The 23,907-nt window shown below is 47.8% G+C and overlaps 1 protein-coding gene across 1 annotated transcript in view; it reads right to left on the bottom strand.

The window, feature by feature from the left end:
- RET (ret proto-oncogene) overlaps positions 1-23,907 on the bottom strand; it is a 209,657-nt gene that overhangs the window by 19,243 nt on the left and 166,507 nt on the right. The window contains exons 16-19 of the mRNA XM_060242607.1: positions 14,941-15,155; positions 14,727-14,849; positions 10,636-10,706; positions 1,825-1,962 (exon numbers count right to left, since the gene is read on the bottom strand). Coding sequence (XP_060098590.1) covers positions 1,825-1,962; positions 10,636-10,706; positions 14,727-14,849; positions 14,941-15,155 — 547 coding nt within the window. The remainder of the gene's footprint in view (positions 1-1,824; positions 1,963-10,635; positions 10,707-14,726; positions 14,850-14,940; positions 15,156-23,907) is intronic.

Here is a 23,907-nt window from a genome sequence, read left to right as displayed (position 1 = left end):
CCTGGGTCCATCAAAGTCAGTATTGTCTTCTCAGACTGGCAGCGGCTCTCCAGGGTCTGAAGCTGAGGTTTTTCACACCTATTTGCCTGTACCCTTTTTTGGAGATGCCAGGGATTGAACCTGGGACCTTCTGCTTCCCAAGCAGATGCTCTACCACTGAGCCACCGTCCCTCCCCAAGTCTTCTTCCTTACAACTTTGACGTCTGCAGCTCACAAAGCAGAATTTTTGCTCACAAGACTCTGCAACTTAGAGGGAACATAGGCCTTGACCTGGATGGCCCAGGGTAGATAGATCTTGGAAGCTAAGCAGGTTCAGCCCTGGTTAGTACGTGGATGGCAGACCACTGTGGTCCACGGTTCTCCCTCCAGGAAGCCCCCTGGGCCCTTCCTCCGGCATGCAGAAGGTTTCGTGGTGCAGGTGTCAACGGGACAATGCCATGACACGTGCCATGAAACATCACAGAGGGGTGGGCTTAGAATGTTCCCAGATGCATGTGACACAGAGCATCCCATGACCCTCCAAATGTTGGAATCCCACCAATCTTTTTCCCCCCTCATCAAAAATCATGCACTCGCCCTTTGCCCCTAAGGCATATGTCTACCACAAGTATATTTCCCCCAATACTTCCAAGGCTAGCTCAACCTATGGCAAAGAGTCTTTGTAGATGGGGCGGGATACAAATCTAACGTAATAAATAAACCGTAACGTGTCTCTCCAGATGCTTCATACAGTGTTAGCCACGTTAGTCAATGAGGGGTCATCTCCTCGCCAGATAAAGTCCTAAGATGGAGCTGCTGATCTTCAGCTGGGTCCAGAAGGTCAGCATAAGCCACCTCAAGAATGCCCCACGACCGGCCCCCAAAAATGTGTTCAGATGTGCACATCTGGATCCTGTCCTGCTCCTGCCTTCACCCCATCCTTACCCGTTGCCCTGCTGCCTCAAAAATCTGCCACCTACAAAGTGATAGCAAATTGGTGGCAAACTGGCAAGGCTCTTCTGGAGCACCTTTCCCGGACATCATGCAGCCCGGAGGCCGTCAGGCCCCCAAGCAACTGGCTATCATCTGCTTCCTTCTCCCTCTCCCTTGCTTCCTTCTGCATCACAGCTTGCTTTGCCAGGCTTCCTCAATCACACAGGAGCTTCAGAGCAAAGCCTCTATTTTCTCCATTGGCTGAGGCTCCTCCCTTGGGGAGGAAGGGGGGGGAGGAAGAGTTTGCTTTGCTAGGCTCTCTCAATTGCACAGTACAGATACTGGGGTCAAGCCTGTCTTCTTTCTATTGGGTTGAGGCTCCTTCCCCTCCCGGTCCCCTGGGGAAGGGAGAAAAGAGCCAGAGCTTCCTTTGCCCAGTTCCCTGGATCCCATGGCAGAAATCCAATGAAAGCACCGTTAAGTCCAAGTGCTAATGTTTTTAAACAATCTTTGTGTTTGCCAGTGTCCTTTATAAAGTTTATATATCTGCTACCTAATCATAAATAGGTACACACATGGCCTGGCCCAACCCAACATGGCCCGGCCCGAAAAGCTCTCATTTATGTCAGATTCGGCCCTCATGAGTTTGACACCCCTGATCTAGACGGCGGGGGAGTGCCCGGGAAGCAGCGGTCAAGCGCATGAGCAGTGTGACCGCTCCTCCAACTCCCTGTTCTGGGGGCGGGCCACGCACTGTCTGACTGCCCCAGGGTGCTTCTTTTCCCACCAGCTTACTTCCAAAATGTGAGGCTGCCACCCCAAACCAGCTGTCTGTACTCAGCCTTCATGTTACGATCAATGAGTAAAATTTTGCTAAGCTTGTTGGAGCGACAAAAACCCCACGCTACTTACATTTCTTCGCTGCAGTTTTCCGGCTTCTCCATCCTATAGCCTGTTTTCAGGAGGTTAAACAGTCTCTCCGGCGCAATACCCGGATATGGGTTACCGCCCAAGGTGACGATCTCCCAGAGCAGAACTCCAAATGACCATCTGAGGAGAAGAGAGAAATGCATTCATCACTAGGAGCATCAGGATTCAATGGGCTGGTATGAAACGTCTCTCCTGTCCTTGTAATTGCATATGAATAAAGATTCAGGACGACGGACAAAAGGAAAGACCGCTTTACACAGAGAATGATTAAAATGCGAATTTGCTGCCGGAGGATGTAGAGATGGCCAACAGGAATAAACAGGTTTAAGGGGGTATTAGTGAGATTCATGGAGGATGAGTCTATCAATGGCAACTAGCCAACTGGGGAGGGTCGGTGGCTCAGTGGTAGAGCATCTGCTTGGTAAGCAGAAGGTCCCAGGTTCAATCCCCGGCATCTCCAACTAAAAAGGGTCCAGGCAAGTAGGCGTGTAAAACCTTAGCTTGAGACCCTGGAGAGCTGCTGCCAGTCTGAGTAGACAAGACTGACTTAGATGGACCCAAGAGGGTCTGATTCAGTAGAAGGCAGCTTCATAGGTTCAGTGTCTAAAGACTCAGGGGAACCTCCACATTCAGAGGCACTAAGCCACTTAATCCCAGAGCTAGAAGGCAACATCAGAGGAAGGCCTCAGCCTCTCTGCCCTGTTGTTGGGCGTCCAGTGGAACTGGTTGGCCCCTGTGTGAGACAGGAGGCTGGACTAGATGGACCACTGCTCTGCTCCAGCAGGGTTCTTCTTATGTTCTTATCAAGGCCTTGGCCTCTCTGCCCTGTTGCTGGCTCTCCAGAGGAACTGACTGGCCACTGTGTGAGACAGGAGGCTGGACCTGATTGGTCTGATCAAGCAGGGGTCTTCTTATATTCTTAAATTAAGGTTACAGGGGGAGTGGCTTTGACCCATTACCAGGTTGGAAGCCATTGTCCAGCTCTTGCTCAGCCTGCTTAAAAAGTAAATATTTTTATCCCCTATGACATCAAAATTTAAAGTTTAAAAGATGGCTCTGAAGGGGGGAATGAAAGGCAAAAATAAAGACGAAAGATTGCAACCTTTAACAGACTTTTTTCCAGCTCCAGACATACCATCCACCTCCTCCCCAATGTTGGGGAGGGGTGAGTCAACAGCTGAAGAGACTCCTCTCACTGCAAATTTTTTAATGCAGGCACCAGCCAAACAGAGGCAAGAGCTGAGAAATGATATAACAGAAATGCTACAACCAGTGACCCAACGTCTGGAAGAATTAGAAGAGCTTCATAAACAGCCATGACAAAAAGCAGAGACAGCTTTTCAGAAAGTTACTGAGCTCGAGAAAAAAATATCTGAGACAACTTCAGATACTTGGGCGAGGCAACCTATTCTGACTCTGGACTATCGAAGCCGTGAGCTGCGCCTAAAATTCAGAGGGTTCACATCAAACACCGAGGCTGGAACAGAGCTGACTATATTTATGGCAAACTGGCTTGCAGCTACGCTGGGTCTTGAAGCTGGAATTGCAGCCCTTCTGCAGCGAGCTTATTGCATTGGCAAAGTACATGAAGAATCCACTTCATATACCAGAGATATATTGGCAGAATTTAAGGATTTTCAAACACGACGCAGGATTCTTGCAGAGGCCAGCGAAAGGGGCGGTTTGGATTATCAGGGGCTAAAGATCGAGGTGTATCCTCATCTCCCTCCTGAGTTCTTAAAGATCAGAAGAGATCTTAAAGGCACGACAGCTAAACTGCAGGACTTAGGAATAAGATATCTTTGGCTCCAAACGGGCAAACTTTGTGTGCAACAAGGTTCAACTTATTATACTGCCCATGACTCTACCTCTGGGGAATTATTGCTGGCTGCTTTAAATCTCCCCTCCCCGCATCGAGAGCAAACAAAAGGAAGGAGCGCTCTCCTCCTACTCCAGTTAAAGCAAGTTGTGTATGCACTTCTGAAGATCATGGAGATTTGGAGGAGAGAACAAATGAGGTTCTCTCCTCCAACAATGAGGTTTTGGGTACAATTTATAATGGAAGCATAACTCTTTGAAATTAGAGAGTGGTGGAAGTATCTGGGTATGTTCCCCCAAGGTATAACCAGCCCATGGAAGGTGGAGTTTTATTCTCCTCCAGTCCTTAATTTTTAAGGTCTCCCAGGGCTGTGCTATATTATATTATTTGTAGAATAACTTAGCTCAAACTTGATTTGAAATATATAATGTAAAGCTAATCTAATGAGCTAAGATTAACTAGTGAATTTTATAAATCTGATTATTTAATCTTTGAGAGAAGACTGAAGGAGGAAGAAGATGAAGAAAACATGAAAACACAATGCTTAAGCGATATTAAGTTTGTACAGCGTAAAAGATCTTGTTGTTAATTTTGAAATGCTTCCTTAAATAAAGTAAGAAAATGCAAAAAAAAAAAAGTAAGGTTGCAAATGTAAAACCGCACAAGCTGTCCCACTGCTGTATCCCGACGGCCATGGTTCAAACGGAGTGCAACGCCGCAATTTTGTTGTGTATGTGGACTAATGACACTATTACAAGTGTTCCTGCCTGGCTCTTTGGAGCCTGTAGGACTGAGCTTGGGGACTCGGGAACAATAGGTAGTAGGATCGAAAGCCCTGCTGCCCTGCTCCAATCACGGGCCCCCTTGTCCGGGAACCTTGAACTGGCCTCGTAAAGCAGTCTTCTAGTTTGCCAGTTACCACGCTGTAACTAAAAAAGAGAGCTACGATCACTGCAGCCGCGGCTCCTCCTTGCATTGAACCCCCAGTATTATAGATTTCCGCAAGGCCTGCATAACCACTCTCTTCCAGCTGGCTTTTAATTAACATGGCGCTTACACCGTAGAAGGAGTACTGTCGCCCATGAACAACTTGTTGTGAGCCGCCCTGAGCCACTTTGTGGGAAGGGCGGGATATAAATTATAGAATAAATAAAAATAAATAAATAAATAAATAAAAAAACTGAAATATGTATAACATCAAGACCTAGCACCAAATGAGTTTGGATTGTTTTAACTATTGAATGGATAATTTATAGAATGTACGATTTATAATATGTATTGTTTTAACTGTTTTTAATGTTTTCATGCGGTGAGCCGCCCTGAGCCTGCTTCGGGGTTAGGGTTAGGGTTATCAAATAAATAAATAAATAAGATTTCAAATTTTTAGGATGTGAAATTTGACCACATTACAAACAAAGCCTGTGATTTATTTATTTTTTAAATAAAAAACCCTGAAATTTAGCGGAACTGCAGTCTAGGGTTGCCAAGTCCAATTTAAGAAATATCTGGGGACTTTGGGGGTGGAGCCAGGAGACTCTGGGGGTGGAGCCAGGAGACATTAGGGGTGGAGCCAAGATCAAGGCTGTGACAAGCATAATTGAACTCCAAAGGGAGTTCTGGCCATCACATTTAAAGGGACAGCACACCTTTTCAATGCCTTCCTTCCATAGGAAATAATGGATAGGGGCACCTTCTTTTGGAGCTCATAGAATTGGACCCCCTGGTCCAATCATTTTGAAACTTGGGGGATATTTTGGGGAGAGGTACTAGATGCTGTACTGAAAATTTGGTGCCTCTACCTCAAAAAACAGCTTCCCCAGAGCCCCATATACCCGCGGATCAATTCTTCATTATTTTCTATGGGAATAAATCACCATAGGGAATAACAGAGTTCCCAGCAGACATTTCCCTCCCCTCCCCCCGCTTTCTGACGACCCTGAAGCGAGGGGAGGGCCTCCAAACCGGGGGATCCCCTGCCCCCACCTGGGGATTGGCAACCCTACTGCAGTCTGAACGTCCAGGTTTAACTTTAAAAAGAGAGATCTGTTCACTCATAAATACACAAGGGAACAGTAATCGATCACAAAACCCAACCCAGGGAAAGCTAGGCATGGCTGTCTCACGGCAACCGGTTGTACCCAAATGCTTAGGCATTCCCCTGTTGATTTGCGAGAGACCTGCGGCATGTTTAACAGCCAGGGCCGAAGTGGCAGGGATTGAATCATTAGGTTTCACATCTCCCAGCTGGGCTTAGCTCCCCGACATCCCTCAGAAAACCACACCAAAACTTTCTTGGCAGCGATCGCCTTTGCGTTTTCCCCTCCGTTAGAAGCATTTGCTTCGCTTCACAGGTTCTGAGCCATTTACTTCAGCGAGAACTGGCTGCATAGCTGAATGCTGCAAAATGCTCCCCTCGCTTGGTCATATGATGCTTTATCTCTAATAAACCATGATTAGCATAAAACAAAACAAAAATCCCTGGCATTCCTTCCTTGGAGCCTGGAATCATTGTGATAACCCTTTTATGGTATTTTTGAAGTCCATCTGTTCTCTCTTCATGCCTTTTCTTTGAGTTAATACCTCCTCCGCACCGTGTTCCAACTCTCTTTATGGCGATGCCAAACAGGTTTTCCACTGATTTGGGGTTTATTCTAAGGATGGCATTAGTTCAAGTAAAATATTGTTTTCATCTCTGCTGCCCACTTCCTTTAAGGCCTCGGCCCCAGGTTTATCCTCAGACCAAGGGGTCCCCAGTCTTGTTAAGCCTGCAGACAAATTTGAAATTTTGAGAGGGGTGGTATGTACCCAAAATGGCTGCCACAAGAAGTAGAGGCAAACCCAAAATGGCTGCCACAGGAAGTAGAGTCAAACCCCAAATGGCTGCCACATAGGCTTCCCAATCTCCAGTCCCAGCAAGGATTCCTCGGTTTTGCTGGCTCCTTCCTGCCCCCAGTCAGCTGCTGGTGGAGGGAAACCCATCCCAACAGCCACCATGTGCCTTTCCACTTCAGAAGGCTAGAAGAAGCTTGGAAACTGCTTGCTAAATAGAAGGTATGTGTGCTTTTAAATCTGTAGCAGCCAGGCTGAATGGGGTGGGGTGAGCTGGCAGAACAACATGGTTGTTCCCAGTGAACTGCTAGAAAGGAAGGAAAACCAGCACAACAAACAGAGGGTTTGTGTTACATTCCTTTCAGAAGTCGTTTCCACAATAAAATAGATAGTAAAGAGTAAACTAGAAAGTTGGTTTTCCTGTGTTAATCTGAAGAACGTGGTTGAATATACAGATGATTACATTCAGCAACTCTGTGAGTAAATTGCACCACTAAGATCACAAAAATGTGGGTCTGCAACCGTTTATTTTGGATGAGAGAGAGAGAGAGGGAGGGAGGAAGAGAGAGTGAGTGAGTGAGAGACAGAGGAAGAGGAACATGTGCTGCTGGGGATGAGGAAATGAAAACTATTCAGGAGAACTGCACTGCTGTATTTATTTATTTAAGAAACTCCTGGCTCCACCTCCAAAGTCCCCAGGTATTTTCTGAGTTAGACTTGGCAGCCCTACCGCCACAGTAGGTGAAGCTGAATGGAATACCTCCCTCCTCACACCTCCTGGGGAAAAAAGGAAAGCCAGATGGGGGAATGAAACCACACATTGACTAAGGAAAGCCCAGCTGCTTGCCACTCCTGCTGATTCTTTTACTCTTTGAATGAAGGCAGTCAGTAACAAGTCTTGCCTTACAATGACCCCACCCAATTTCTGAAAAGCTCAGAAAGTGCCAAGAGAAGTAATGTCAGGTGCCATGGTGCCCACGGGTACCATGTTGGGGGACCCGTCCCAAAACCTTTCTTTGCACCAGTTCAGAGATGGGAACTGGCCTCATTTCACACAGCATACTTCCTGGGTAAGCAGAGTTTTGAACCAGGGTCTCCCCAGTCAAAATCAGACCCAGTCTATCACACTGGCCCTCAGTTTTAATTTTCTTTCAAAAGGTAAAAAGGTGCAAGCACCAGTCGTTTCTGACTCTGGAGTGACGTTGCTTTCACAACGTTTTCACGGCAGGCTTTTTACGGGGTGGTTTGCCATTGCCTTCCCCAGTCATCTACACTTTCCCCCCAGCAAGCTGGGGACTCATTTGACCAACCTCGGAAGGATGGAAGGCTGAGCCAACCTCAAGCCAGCTACCTGAACCAGCTTCCACTGGGATCGAACTCAGGTTGTGAGCAGAGCTTTGGACTGCAGGACTGCAGCTTGACCACTCTGCGCCACTGGGTAGGGGATTGCAATAATGATGGTAATTTTTCCTCCAGGCCTCCTCTCCAGCTGGCCAACTGTGGAGGAGGGGGAATGGGGGGGGGGTGTTCTCTCTTAATGCATTCGTAGTTTGGTTAATCCTGGGGGGGGGGAAACATGTGAATGATGGAGGTGGTGGGAGAGCTTCTAGTATTTTAGGAGCCTCCCAGACGAATAAATTACCCTGAGAACAGCAGAGCGTGGGCTGTCTCCAACGTACTGTGCATCTGAGTTGCAGGAAAGACAAGCTGTGGGGGTTTTATTGAGCCAGATTGGAAAACAGAGTAACTTGCAATAAATCCAAGCTGGCTACATAGAAGTGTCCTTAAAAGCCGTGGTGGGGGTGGGGAATAAAACTTCTGCAGGAAAAGGCAAGAAAAGATGGGAAGCTCTAACTATGCTCACGGTGAGCATAGTATCTTGCAGAAGCTCCTCATAATGTGGTAAAATTTACATTCCTGACCCTTGGCTTGGGCAGTCTTTGCTCCTTGGTTGCCAACTACACAGAGTAAACAATGGCAACACAATATAGACAGAAATATAAAAAAGATTGTGTCAAGAATACACTTTGACAAATTTACAAAAATCTATATATTATATTGTGCAAAAACATCCAGATTTCATTCCAAAACCATAAATCACACAGGGAGCATAAAGTCCCAAGCAGAAACACTTTCAAAAAGTCTATAAGGAGTACTACTACTCAAAAGTAAGTTCCAAACAGAGTCCTTCCACTGATGCCGGCTTCCAAAGGAGAAAGTCTTGCCTTCATGCAATCACCAGCTTAAATCCGATGCATTTGCAGCTTCTTCAGAAGCTAACTGACAAGGTCCTCAGACCGGCTCTCTCAAATGCCCATTGAAATATCTAATATGGGCATTTGAGAGAGGCCGGTCTTAGGACCTTGTCAGTTGGCTTGTGAAGAAGCTGCAAATGCAGCGGAATGCGATTTAAGCTGGTGATTGAGTGAAGGCAAGAATTTCTCCTTCCGAAGCCGACATCAATGGAAGGACTCCTTTTGGAACTTACTTTTGAGTAGTAGTACTCCTTATAGACTTTTTGAAAAGAATTCTTCAGAGTCATCCTTAGGAACAGTGTTTCTGTTTGTGATTTATGGTTTTGGAATGACATTTGGATGTTTTTGCACAATATAATACATAGATTTTTGTAAATTTGTCAAAGTGTATTCTTGACACAATTGTTTTTAGATTTCTCTTCAACTACACAAACAGGGCTAAGATGGAAGGTGACGGTGAAAGAGTTGGCGCGGGTGTCACAAAAGCTCTGCTAGCTCCCTAAAGCAGTGATATCCCTCCAAAGAGAAAGGCCATCTTGGAAAAGGGTCATCTTACATGAGGGCAGGGGTGCGCTCTACTAGATGAAACATTGTAGGCCTCCATTACACCCCCTCTCACCTTTCCCTGAGAGTTTTTCCGGCTCATGTAGGAAAAAGGACACCAGGACAGAAATTGGATGCCACCAGGCTCTGTGTGTGCCTCAGTCCCGTTCACTGCTATAACTTAAACCTCTCGTATCAGATATAAACATGTAAGTATCTCCTTGCCATTTTAGATGAAAGGTCTGTCTACCCCAGTCTTTGGTTTCCAAGAGTGGTCTCACAAACAGGGCATGAAGGTGATATAGCCACACCTCACGTTTGTTCTTTGGACCTGGCATTCACAAGCACTAAAGGGAAAATCTATGGCTTAGTGGTAGAACCTGTGGTTTGTTCACAAAAAGTCCCTCTCCCATTGAAGGATCTTAGCCAACAGGTACTGCCAAAGAGCTTTCTCTCTTTAGGTTGCCACTGCCAATCCGAGGAGGACACTGAGGAGACGACACTATGCCATGGTGCCCTCAGGCACCATCTTGGGGACCCCTGTCTTCATACCTGGAGGTTTTACAGAAGGTCACAACCAGCCCAGGTCATCAGCAGGGCTTCAAGCAAATGCTCACCAAAAAGGTAAAAGGTAAAGGCGCAAGCACCAGTCGTTTTCGACTCTGGGGTGACGTTGCTTTCACAACGTTTTCACGGCAGACTTTTTACGGAGTGGTTTGCCATTGCCTTCCCCTGTCATCTACACTTTCCCCTCAGCAAGCTGGGTACTCATTTTACCAACCTCGGAAGGATAGAAGGCTGAGTCAACCCGAGCCGGCTACCTGAACCAGCTTCCGCTGGGATTGAACTCAGGTCGTGAGCAGAGGGCTCTGACTGCAGTACTGCAGCTTTTTACCACTCTGTGCCACGGGGTTCTTAAATGCTCACCAGCAATGCTGCAAAAGAACTGTTTAGTGCCTGCTAACGTATCACTGCAGATCAGCTGTTGAAACACATGAAGCTGCCTTATACTGAATCAGACCCTCGGTCCATCAAAGTCAGCATTGTTTAACTCAGACTGGCAGTGGATCTCCAGGGTCTCAAGCTGAGGTTTTTCACACCTATTTGCCTGGACTCTTTTTAGTTGGAGATGCCGGGGATTGAACCTGGGACCTTCTGCTTACCAAGCAGATGCTCTACCACTGAGCCACTGTCCCTCTGCTTGGCTTTCATCACCCAAGAAGGATGAGCAGAACAACACTGGGGCTGAAGCAGAACAAAGCTGGTCAAAGGATATCTTCAGAGAAGCACACAGAAAAACGACCAGGCTGGAGAGCTCTTTGTTTAAAAGTAAATACACAAACTTACACGTCGCTTTGCGTTGTATAGATATGGTCGAAAAGAGATTCTATCGCCATCCATTTGACGGGTATCCGGCCCTGAGGGAAGAAGCAGGAAGATTAATGCTTGCAAGGGGCCTTTAGGGTGGCTTTCCCTAACACCCTTGACAAGGACACTTCGCTTCTGCCAAATTGATCTTGTATGTATTACCAGCCTCTCTTCCGTGACGCTTCTGAGAAAGTAAGTGCCTTTCCCCTTACATGGATATCAGGGATACCTATTCTGAGAAAATTAAGCCTGAAAAGCCTTGACTAGACTAGCCCGATCTTGTTAGAGATCAGCCCTGGTTATTACTTGCATGGGAGACCACCAAAGAAGTCGAGGGTTGCTACGCAGGGAAAAGGAATGGCAAACCACCTTTGGGGTTTGGATAAACCTATGAAGCAGAGGTCCATCAGTGGCTATTAGCCACAGCGTACTGTTGGAACTCTCTGTCTGGGGCAGTGATGCTCTGTATTCTTGGTGCTTGGGGGGGGGCACAGTGGGAGGGCTTTTAGTGTCCTGGCCCCACTGGTAGACCTCCTGATGGAACTTGGTTTTTTGGCCACTGGGTGACACATTGTTGGACTGGATGGGCCATTGGCCTAATCCAACAGGGCTTCTCTTATGTTCTTCTGTGACACAGAGTGTTGGACTGGATGGGCCATTGGCCTGATCCAACATGGCTTCTCTTATGTCCTTATGCTAATCCCTTGTCTTGAAGACCACATGGCCCTGGGGTCACCCTGAGTCAGTTGTGAGCTGACGGCACACAATTATTATCATTATTATTTTGAGAAAGGCACCTGGTGTGGTTTTCAAAACTCATGTTACCCAGTGCCAAAGTCTGTGAAGAGATAAGCCAAATACTGTGATTAAGTTACTAAACAACATGGCAGAAACTTTTGGGTACTTTCTTAATCCTGTTTTTGCTTTGCCAATATATGGGCAGTGGGGGAGGTGAAGAGAAAAGGTCCCTGGAATCACGGCATTTGGCATGTGAAAAGGCAGCGTGATGCAATTTCATTTTCCTTGTTTGTGTGTCCTTGCTTCTACGGAGGGATGTTCTGATCTTCGTGTGTTTTGCTGCCTCTAGTGGTCAACTCAATATTACATCCGTTTATGTCCAGCATATCTCCCTGCAGATTTAAATGGAAGGTTTTTATGCTGGGCATAAAGTGATGTAAATACTGAATTGACCTCTAAGGCAGCAAAACACTGGTGGAACAGACCCCCCCCCCCCCAAAAAAAAGCAACAAGAACACATAAGAGAGAAAAATGAGAACGAGGAAAAGCCCTAAGTTGATCCCTGAGATTTTAAAGGAAACTCTTCTGTATAATCATGAAGGGTAGAAACTTGCTTTGTTTAAAAACAAACTTTCATAAAGGTGTGCTCGGTTCCATAACAGCAGACAACACCATTGCATTTGAAATGTGTGAATTTCTCAGTATGTCATCATTTGTGTACAAATTATGCTACGTGGTTTTAGAGTATCAACGCTCTTGTTTTATTTCCTCCATTATGTGTGTGTGTGTGTGCCTGGAAGTCCTGGTAAACTTTTGGAGACCTCTACTGGGGACTTGGACATTCAGCGAGGAGGCTTCTATTGTGTACTGCCTCTGTGTCCCGACTGCTGGTTTTCCAAGGAGGTCTCCCCTCCAAGGACTTGTCAGGGTTGGCCCTGCTTACTTTCCAAGATCTGACGAGATCAGGCTTGCCTGAGATGCCCAGGGCAGGGCACTACCAACGTTACTGTGGTAAGCCATTTGACTGGGCATCCTTTTGGGTGAAAAAGTGAGATATGAGTTAAACTCTGTGGGTCAGCTTCCTGGATGGCAAGCAGTATTGGGCTCAAGAGCAGGGGTGGCCAAAGTGGCTCGGGAGCCACATGTGGCTCTTTCACACAATTTGTGTGGCTCTTGAAGCCCCCATTGCCCCATCAGCCAACTTGGAGGAGGCATCTGTCTCTTTAACTCACTTCTGGAGAGCCAGTTTGGTGTAGTGGTTAAGTGTGCGGACTCTTATCTGGGAGAACCGGGTTTGATTCCCTACTCCTCCACTTGCAGCTGCTGGAATGGCCTTGGGTCAGCCATAGCTCTGGCAGAGGTTGTCCTTGAAAGGGCAGCTGCTGGGAGAGCCCTCTCCTGCCCCACACACCTCACAGGGTGTCTGTTGTGGGGGAGGAAGGGAAAGGAGATTGTGAGCCGCTCTGAGACTCTTTGGAGTGGAGGGCGGGATATAAATCCAATATCTTCTTCTTCTTCTTCTCCAAGCCAAGCCAGCTTGGTGACTGCTTTCTTTTCCACCTCTCCCTCCCCGTTTATTTGCCTTCCTCCCTCCCTCATCTTGCAGCTCTCAAACACCTGATGTCCATGTTTTACAGCTCTCAAACATCTGATGTTTATTCTGTGTGGCTCTTACGTTAAGCAAGTTTGGCCACTCCGGCTCTAGAGCACGGGTGGCCAACGGTAGCTCTCCAGATGTTTTTTTGCCTACAACTCCCGTCAGCCCCAGCCAGCACGGCCAATGACTGGGGATGATGGGAGTTGTAGGCAAAAAACATCTGGAGAGCTACCGCTGGCCACCCCTGCTCTAGAGGATGTTTTTCACGTGCATCCATGGGTGGAAGCAGGGAGAGCTGTTTTACCTTTCTCCGCCCAGGGCTAGAATCAGCGCACTCGGAGGTGGGGCAGCTGCCAGGGCCCACAGGTTCTGGCAGTACCCACTGCTGCCGAGTCTCTAGTCTCATGCCTGTGCCCACACCCTACCACTGCCTGCTTGTCAGGCTCCCAGCTCTATGTGTTGCATACTGTTGCCAGAGAAGGGTACATGGTTGGTGCACAAAGCATTAGTGTTCCAGGGGATCATGGCAATAGTACTCATAGCTACACCCAGCGCCACTGAGAAAAGGGTGTGCGGGCAGCTGCGACTGCAGATGATGGGAGATCTTGGAGGTAGGCAGTGGAAGGGGGCACAGGCTGGGCACAGAATCATAGAGTTGGAAGGGACCTCCAGGGTCATCTAGTCCAACCCCCTGCACGATGCAGGAAACTCACAAAAACCTCCCCCTTGATTCACAGGATCTGCATTGCTGTCAGATGGCCATCTAGCCTCTGTTGAAAAACCTCCAAGGAAGGAGAGCCCACCACTTCCTGAGGAAGCCTGTTCCACCGAGGAAACCGCTCTAACCGTCAGGAAGTTCTTCCTAATGTTGAGCCGGAAACTCTTTTGATTTAATTTCAACCCATTGGTTCTGGTCCTACCTTCTGGGGCCACAGAAAAGAATTCCACACCGTCCTCTATACGACAGCCCTTCAAGGACTTGAAGATGGTGATCATATCACCTCTCAGCCGCCTCCTCTCCAGGCTAAACGTGACCAGCTCCTTCAACCTTTCCTCATAGGACTTCGTCTCCAGACCCCTCACCATCTTTGTTGCCCTCCTCTGGACCCGTTCCAGCTTGTCTAGATCCTTCTTAAAACATGGTGCCCAAAACTGAACACCAGACTCCAGGTGAGGTCTTACCAGAGCAGAGTGAAGTGATACCATCACTTCACATGATCGGACACTATACTCTTGTTGATACAGCCCAGAATTGCATTTGTATGTATGGGTGGGTGGGAAGGGGGGCCTAGTAGTAGGCATAGGGGGCTCCTGGACACTCTCCCCCTCGAATTGGCCCTGTCTCTGCCCACTGCTTTTCCGCAGGCAAGCTTCTGCTGGCAAGCTTTTTCCCAGGGGCAACTTGTACTCTTAAGCTTCCAGCATCTGCACGGACACTTTAGGGCACGTGGTTAAACGGATCACGCTCCTAGTCTATTTCCAATGACAGCTAGCAGCTTCTGAGGCCCCCTTCTATAGCGAGCAGAAATCTGTAGGCAGAGAGTCCTATTATAACCTGGGCTGCACTGTGATTAATTCTAACACTTCAGGCAACGTTTTAAAAATAAGTGTAGGTCTCTGTTCCTCGGCTCAAAATAGATGTTGCAACGTGCTGAGGCTAGCGGTTTTCCTGGACACCTGTCAAACTTCCTCAGCAACAAAATCAATGACAAATATTGGTGATTCTGGGCTCTACCTTGCTCCGCTTGACATAGGAGTCCTCCTCGTAAACGTCACGGGACAGACCAAAATCGGAGATCTTCATCTTACGCCCCTCCGCCACTAACACGTTTCTGGCTGCTAGATCTCGATGCACGAGCTTCCGAGGAAAAGGAGAAAAGGCATTTAGCCATCACACCACCCTTCGCTGAAGAGCCCACAGAAAGGTAGCGGAGGGAGGGACACCGTACCTTCATTTCAGCTAGATACTGCATTCCACGAGATATCTGCCAGGCAAAAGAGATGAGGTCCCCCATGGTTAAGGCCCGCTCATCCGGATTATCCAAGTAGCTAGAATTCCTGTTGGTGTCGCTGCCCACGTAACTGGGGCCGACCTTCCGGCTTTCCCTCAGAAAACTGCGCAAGGAGCCGTATTTGGCGTATTCGACTATTAAATACAAAGGCCCTGAGGTGAAGAAAGACGAAATTCATAAGCAGAGTTGGATCCAGGTGGGCGGCCATGTTGGTCTGTCGCAATACAACGGTAGAGTCCAAACGGACTCTAACAAAGGTGCCGCGGGACTCAAATTTGGTTCAATTTAAGAATGCAAGAGCCGTGCTGTCAATCCAGGACTTTTCTTCGCAGCAGGAACTCCTTTGCATATTAGGCCACACCCCCTGAGGTAGCTAATCCTCCTGGAGCTGACAGTAGGCCCTGTTTGAAGAGCCCTGTGGAGGGCTCTTTTTCCAGCAGAAGCTCCTCTGCATATTAGGCCACGCCCCCCTGATGTAGCCAATCCTCCAAGAGCTTAGAGCAGGGGTGGCCAACAGTAGCTCTCCAGATGTTTTTTTTGCTTACAACTCCCATCAGCCCCAGCCATTGGCCATGCTGGCTGGGGCTGATGGGAGTTGAAGGCAAAAAACATCTGGAGAGCTACCGTTGGCCACTCCTGGCTCTTAGCACAGGGCCTGTTGTAAGCTCCAGGAGGATCGGCTGCATCAGGGGGTGTGGCCTAATATGCACAGGAGCTCTTGCTAGAAACAGAGCCCTGCCTGTAAGCTCTTACAGGATTGGCTCCATCGGGGTGTGTGGCCTAATATGCAATGGCGTTCCTGCTAGAGAAAGCCTTGTGTCAGTATAATCCTGACTCACAACACTGCCCAACCAGTACCTCTGAAGGCACAGAGGCCAAGGCTTTCCCCTGGTGTTACTGCCTGGCACTGGGATTCAGAGGCTGACTGCTTCTGAAAGTGGAAGTTCCCTTTAGTCACCGCAGCTAGTTGCCACTGGTAGACCTCTCCTCCATGAACCTGTCCAATCCCCTTTTAAAGCTGCCCACGCCTGTGACCGCCACTACATCCTCTAGGCAGCAGATTCCACATTTTAATCACTCAATTAAAGAAGTATTCCTTGTCAAGAATCAGATGAAATAATCATGCATTTAGCTCTAGAGATAATTATTTCCCATAAAAAGCTTAGTTGTACGATCTGCGTAAGTTATAAAAATCAAGGCAATCGGAGTATACTGCTTATTCTGCAACACTTTCTCTTAGAAAAAGGGTGGAGAAAGGAGCTTATATAGCATTAACGCTTCGCCCCTTGACCTTTTCTGTTTTGTCTCATTCTGCTGTTAGAGATTTCACCAGACCGAGGGTAGATCTTTTCAACTCTTTCTTCGCAGACTGAAGGACTAGCCCAGGGGTGGCCAAACTTGCTTAATATAAAAGCCACACAGAATAAATGTCAGATGTTTGAGAGCCCCAAGACAGGGAGGGAGGGAAGGAAGGATGGAAGATAGATGGGGGAGGGAGGAGGGAAAGGTGGAAAGAAAGCAACTTTAATTTTAAATGCATTCTCCAAGCTGCTGGCTGGCTTGGCTTAGAGAAGTAATTTAAAGTGACAAATGCCTTCTTTCAGCCAGCCGACAGGGCAGTGGGGGCTTTGAGAGCCACACAATATGTGTGAAAGAACCACATATGGCTCCCGAGCCAGAGTTTGGCCACCCCTGGGATAGACATTTGATTTTTTTTTTAAAGTAGAGATATACAGCATGTTGAATTCTGTGCCCAAGATCTCATCCTAAAGATTGCTGCAAGTGCACAGAACAGATACTGCCCTGCTTATAGGATTGCCAACCTCCAGGTGGCACCTGGAGATCTCCAACTATTACAGCTGATCTCCAGATGACCAAGATCAGCTCCCCTGGAGAAAATGGCTGCTTTGGAGGGTGGCCTCTATGGCATTATACCCAGCTAAGGTCCCCCCCTCCCCAATCCTTGCCTTCCCCAAGCTCCACCCTCAGAATCTCCAGGACCGATTCCCCACTCGCCTTATGCCGCTCTCACTTTCCTCTTCTCTGCGGGGCTTCCGTTGGATTCCACACGATCTGCCCCGTGTCAAGCATGCTATTTCTAACTGCTGAATTCGTCCATGCCTTTCTTCTCCCCCCCCTTTCTTTCCCTTCCCCCCTGTGAATGCATAATAAATCCTTCTCAACCCAGGATGTCTAGCGTAACCTTGTATTAAACGGTGTAAAGTGCCTCTCCCCCAGATTCACACAGCCATGTCTTTTCAGCTAGCAGGGAATGTGTGAGAAATGGAGATGTGAACATTCCTTAGTCATGAAAGAGATAGTAGTGAGTAGCCTTTGAACCTTCAGCCCCGTTTGCATCCTTATGTTATTCTTTTGAAGTTATCTGTAACCCTGCCTTTTGAAGTCGTCTATAAGATACTATGCAACTTTGTATTCAGCATTACTTTCAAGGTTTCCATCCTTGGAGCAAGTCATGGAGTTTCAATAAAACAAGTCTTTGATTTAAAACAAAAGCTTGATCATTTCGAAATATCGATGCTTGACACCCTGCAGCTCGCTCCGCCTCTTTTGTGCAGCAAACAAGATCCTCTAAAAGCTGGTTCTGTTTGCTGCGCAAAAAAGGAGACGCAAGTTGCAGCCCCGGGGCAGAATGTGAGAAATCCAACGGAAGCCGTGCGGAGAAGAGGAGCGCGAGAGCGGCAGAAGGCGAGTGGGGAGTTGGTCTAGGTATTTTCCAACCCAGAGCTGGCAACCCTACTCAGTTAACCTTGTCTGTCCTAGCTTAGCTTTTGAAATAATAACGGAGCAACCACATTTTTTGTTTCACTCTTTTATTTTTCTATCCCTTTAACTTTTGTTTCGTTTCCCACATGGGAGACAGCCTGAAGGAGGATTATTTAAATGTTTCTAAAAGAACGGGAATTCGGAGATGCAGGGTGGGGATCTGCATGCAGAAAAGTTATCTGGGCTGGATGGTGACCTCAGAGAAAAGCACGCACATGAAAAGAGAGGAAATGTGCTTATTTCTGGAAACATGCCTGGGGGTGAGCAGGCTGATTAACGGAGCAACCCAGCCTTGCTTCTAAAGTCGAAATGAAAAACCTGTCACGTTTAAAAAAAAATTAATGGAACATTTAATGCAAATCTTCATGCAAATTGGTTCCCCCCCCCCCCCGAAAAAAAACACCCTGAAGAGGCTCGCTTTAAAATGAGCGCATTCCAATTTGGTAGCTTGTGGTAATTCTTACAGTATCTTTTCTACTTCCTGCACACTAATTAGGTATGAAGGGTTTTTTTTAAAGCTTTCAAGTGTACGCTCTCACAAAAAGGGTCTTGACACTTGGGTCCATTAGTAAAGCTCTTCCTCCCAGCCACCCACATGAATCATCTCCGCAGCAGCTGCAAAGTGGAATTCGCAAAGCTCTCGCCGCTTAAAACGTACCGGGACGGATCCTCTGAAATCACAAACGGAAGAAGATCCTGGAATGGATGGAACTCATCCCCTGTCCCCTACGGCTTGCTGCACCTCTCGAAATCTGCTCCCAAGGGCCAGGGGACCCTCAGCCAGCGGTGGCCCTAAAGCGTCTGGCGCCCTGGTCCCCGTTGCCCCCCTCCGTGGGCAAAGCTGGAGGGTGGGAAACATGTGCAGCAACGCACAAAGAGGCCGCACCCCCTCCCCTCGATTCTGGAAGCAGAGAGACAGCAGCCAGACGCCAAGCGGCCTCCCTTTGCTTTGCTGTCCTTCCCACTCTCCTGCTTTGCCTGCATGGGCAGAGGTAGTGGGCGCCGTGAAGAAGAAGATGATATTGGATTTATAGCCTGTCCTCCACTCCGCATCTCAGAGCGGCGCACAATCTCCTTTATCTTCTTCCCCCCACAAGAGAAACCCTGTGAGGTGGGTGGGGCTGAGAGAGCTCTCACAGCAGCTGCCCTTTCAAGGACAACTCTGCCAGAGCTATGGCTGCCCCAAGGCCATTCCAGCAGCCGCAAGTGGAGGAGTGGGGAATCAAACCTGGTTCTCCCAGATAAGAGTCCACACACTTAACCACTACACCAAATTGGCTCTCAAACTGGAGGAGGCCGGGCGATATGAATCTCCAATCGGGTGATGTGAATTGCCCTGGAGGTAGGGAGGGAGGGCCCAATAGAGCACCCTCTCCCGACCCACACCCTAGGCAGCTGTCTAGGGCTGACTAGTGGAAGGGCTGCCTCTGCCCTCAGGAGCAGAATGGGAAGGGGACATCAGCAGCAACTGTCTATTGAACTGCAGTGTTGTTTTGGGGAAATGGGGGAGTGTGAACTGTGCCTGCTTTATTCTGTCTGTGTAACAGTTATAAGTATCCATTTCTACCCGTGGAGAACAAAGCAGTATACGTCACACCTTTAAGACCAACTAAGTTTTATTGAGAATGTAAGCTTTCGTGTGCTCTGAGCAGACTTTATCAGACAAAATTGGAGCGAGCCGTCTTTAAATATAGAGAAAGTGGGCAGTGAGTTGGTATGTAGAGTCATGGGAATGTTTTTAGCAGATTAAAAGAATAGCAAATTGGGGTCTGTGTTTGTTTGTTAACTGGGCTGCAACAACAGTGGTGGGTGATAAAAAGCAGACATGTCATAGGTGTGAATTTTGGTGTCATTGTGGCTTCGTTATTTGTGGGTTTAAATGGAGGGCATTAGTATCTCAAGAGGTTATAAGTTGGAGAGGTTTGGAGCTGCCTCCTCAAGGCCGCCTTATCTCATCCCAGAGCCAGCTTGAACTGCTTCTAGTCCAGGAGGGGAGAGAAGTTGGTGTGACCTAATTTGTATTGCTTTGCATGGGCTTTTGCACTGTAGAAATTGGTGGGCTGCAAAATGGCCTGGGGCGGGGGGGGGTGGTGGTATAAAACACTGGCCTCCTCTCAGGTGAGCCAGATCTGACGCAACCATGTATTGCTACTGACTCTATCAATAAAGCTAACCGTCTGACAATCCTGGAAGCCTACTTTAATTGAGGATAGCCCCAGAGCTGCCACTGGGTAGCTCTAGGGATAATCAGGAACTCTATGGTCAAAACTTCCTATATGTACCCAAGGCCTTATTTTTCTCTTTACTTTTTTCTCCTTGGGACAACTGCCCTCCCCCCCTTTTGGCCCCAGCTTCCACCCACTGGTGAGCTGAACATCGGCTGAGCAAGGGTTGCAGTTGGCTGGAGATCTCCCAAAATGGGAACCCTATTTTGAATAGACTCTCAACTCAGCCCTAACTTAATTCACAGAACCTTTGTGTGAGGATAAAACAGGAGAGCTTCCCATGAGCCATGCTGGATGTGGAAGGACATGGCACAACCACGATTGATAGAAGAGATGACTGCATTATTAAAAAAAAAAAAAGTAGTCCCTTGTTCAAGCATGGAGTCGTTTTCAACTCTGGGGTGACGTTGCTTTCACAACGTTTTCACGGCAGACTTTTTATGGAGTGTTTTGCCATTGCCTTTCCCAGTCATCTATGCTTTCCCCCCAGCAAGCTGGGTACTCACTTTACCGACCTCGGAAGGATGGAAGGCTGAGTCAACCTTGAGCCAGCTATCTGAACCCAGCTTCCACCGGGATCAAAAGGTCGTGAGCAGAGAGTTTGGACTGCAGTATTGCAGCTTTACCACTCTGTGCCACGGGCTCTCTGATGACTGCATAGACAGATGGAAAGATGTAGCCATTCCTTTGTACTGACTATTACCATACACAATTTTAAACTGCTGAAGGTTTTCCTTTTACAATAAAGGCTACCAGACAATTACCTACATAAAGGCAGCGGTGGGGAAGATGAACACAAAAGGAAAACAATGCCTGAGGACTTTATTTTAAGCAGCAGGAAGCACCTGAAATAATTAGCCTCTGCAATATTTCTTAGGTTTTTTGACAGTTGCAGTATACCTTTTTTCCCCAAGTCAAAACTGGAAGGGCCCCAAAACACTTTTTAAAAGCTGGTAAGAATTAGAACTATTTAATTCTTGCTTCTGCATGAGTCACACTTCTGATTTCAATGGGCATAAAATAAAAAAAGGTGGCCGTGGGAGGGACAGTAGAAGTTTAACACGTTGTCTGGGGATTTTCCATTACCTGAAGGATGACTTCTTTTTAAAAAGGCAAGTGGCTTTTGGACTCATAACTGCAATGAGGAACTTCAAGCTGCATTCTATTCTGAAGGAGCTACACTTTGGTAAATTACGGGTTCCCCTGGTTTGGAGGCCCCCAACCCACTGACACCAGGGGAATCCTTGCCCCAAAGGACTCCATCATTGCAGGATGTACCCATCGTCATGACGTCACCCTGAAGTGATGTCATCACACTGGGCACATCACGCCAGGGACGCTCTAGCATTCTGAATGCTAGAACATCCCCCGCTTGCGACGTTCCCAGTGCGACGATGCCACTTTCAGGTGATGTCATCGTGCCGCATCCTCTGCCAGAGCCAAGGTAAGACTCGGCAACCCTACGGTAAATGTATGACCAACAAGCTCAAACTGTACTTGTTCGGGAAGTCTAAGTTTGACTCATCAGCAGGCCTCAGATTCAGTGGGAGCTCACAGGAGCACAGCTCCTGAACCTTTCTGAGATTTCCGCCTCTTTGTCCATTGAATAATATGTGGAGCTGAATAACAATCCCTGGATGAGCTCCACCACCTATTTTTCTACAAAACAACCCCTGCTCATCAGCATTGGAGCTGTTAGCGCAGGGGCCTCCAAACGTGGTTCCCATGATACCTTTCCTGATGTCTACCAAATGTGTTTTGAAAGTGGTGGGGCCAGGTGGGATTCTTGCCCAGTAAGGCTGCTGATTGGTCACTGGAGATCTGTCAATTGTTCAGATTTTTTTTTAAAAAAAACATTGCTTTGACAGCAGCTGCCAGCACAGCACAAGGAGCTTCGTTCGGCGACTGAAGGTAAGCCGAGGCAGTCATTTTATGTCTGGCTCCACCTAGGGTTGCCAATCCCCAGGTGGGGACAGGGGATCCCTTGGTTTGGAGGCCTTCCCCCCGCTTCAGGGTCATCAGAAAGCGGGGGGAAGGGATGGAAATGTCTGTGGAAACTCTATTATTCCCTATAGAGACTTATTTCCATAGGAAATAATAATGGAGAATTGATCTGCGGTTATCTGAGGTTCTGGGGGGACTTTGAGGTAGAGGCACCTAGTTTTCAGTGTCACATTCGGCACCTCTCCCCAAAACACCCTCCAAGTTTCAAAATGATTGGGCCAGGGGGCTTAATTCTATGAGCCCCAAAAGAAGGTGCCCCTATCCTTCATTATTTCCTATAGAAGGAAGGCATTTAAAAAAGGTTTGCGGTCCCTTTAAATGTGATGGCCAGAACTCCCTTTGAAGTTCAATTCTGCCTGTAACACCCTTGCTCCTGGCTCCACCCCCAAATTCTCCTGGCTCCACCGCCAAAGTCCCCAGATATTTCTTGAACTGGACTTGGCAACCCTAGCTCCACCTCCTGAGGCAGCCGTTTTGTGACTGTGCCCCCCCCCACATTGTGTGAGAATTCCAAAGGTGTCCATGGGCTCAAAAAAGGTTGGAGACCCCTGTGTTGGTGCATCGAGTGATGTCACTTTTTCGTTGCAACTCAATTCCCTGCCCCCTTGCCCTCACCCCTCCGTAATTTTGATCTGCAAGTGTTTTCTCAGTTTACACAGCTCATGCCTCTTGTTTTCATAAGTTTTTAACAGCTTAGGTCATTCTGGGTGTAACGGTAAACATTCCTTTTGACAGACTTGTTGATATATAAAGACCCAACAACTATCATTGAGCTGTGTGATAAACTGAGGACAATGAAACAGAATTGCTCTTCTGAGCAGGCTGCCTCAGAGATCAGGTAACTCCCCTGGTCACAGGTGCAGTAGAGCCAGGTTGGTGAAGTGGTTAAGTGTGCGGACTCTTATCTAGGAGAACCGAGTTTGATTCCCCACTCCTCCACTTGCACCTGCTAGCATGGCCTTGGGTCAGCCATAGCTCTGGCAGAGGTTGTCCTTGAAAGAGCAGCTGCTGTGAGAGTCCTCCCAGCCCCACCCACCTCACAGGGTGTCTGTTGTGGGGGAGGAAGGGAAAGGAGATTGTGAGCCGCTCTGAGACTCTTCGGAGTGGAGGGTGGGATATAAATCCAATATCTTCTATCTTCTATCTTCTTCTTCTTCTTCTCTACATCGGGGACCCCAATATGGTACCCACGGCTATCATGGGGCTTGCTATAACACCTTTCGTCATGCTCGACAAGCTCTTTCAGAAAGTGGATGGGGTCAGAATCCTTTTGACCAGAAAGGATTCTGACTGGCCATTGGTGAGCTAACTGGCTGTAATTTATAGGCGTGCCAACCTCCAGGTGGGGCCTGGAGATCTCCTGCTTTTGCATCTAATCTCCAACTGGCAGAGATCATCTCCCCTGGAGAAAATGGCTGCTCTGAAGGGTGGACTTTATGGCATTGGACCCTGTTGAGGCCCCTCCCCTCCCCACCCTCTCCCTGGATCCACCCCCAAAGTCTTCAGGTATTTTCTAACCCATTCCTGGCAGCCCTAGCTGTATAGGTTTAACATACTGTTGTTTTCCTGGCAGCTGCCACCACAGTATTGGTTTTATTCTTTCTCATTCCTGTTTCCCAATGCAATTCTTAATTTGTCCCTATTCTCCTCCGCACTTGAGCTTCCTTTCTGTATATGCCTCTGCCCCTGCAACAGCCCTTTTGTGGTTGGCTCTGTCTCCTGAGATGGCCGTTTTGTGGCTAGCTCCACCTCCTGTGACAGCCGTTTTGTGTTTGCACCCACACCTCAGTGTCAGAATTCTAAAGGTGGCCTCAGAGCAAAATAAGCTGGGGATTCCTGTACTGCAATTCTACCTGATACAAAGACGTGGCAAAATTACCTGCCCCGATGA

Source organism: Heteronotia binoei, chromosome 6, assembly GCF_032191835.1.
Source record: "Heteronotia binoei isolate CCM8104 ecotype False Entrance Well chromosome 6, APGP_CSIRO_Hbin_v1, whole genome shotgun sequence".
Classification (NCBI taxonomy): domain Eukaryota; kingdom Metazoa; phylum Chordata; class Lepidosauria; order Squamata; family Gekkonidae; genus Heteronotia; species Heteronotia binoei.
Note: the sequence above shows the minus strand (reverse complement) of the source record. Positions and strands in the feature narration are given on the sequence as shown.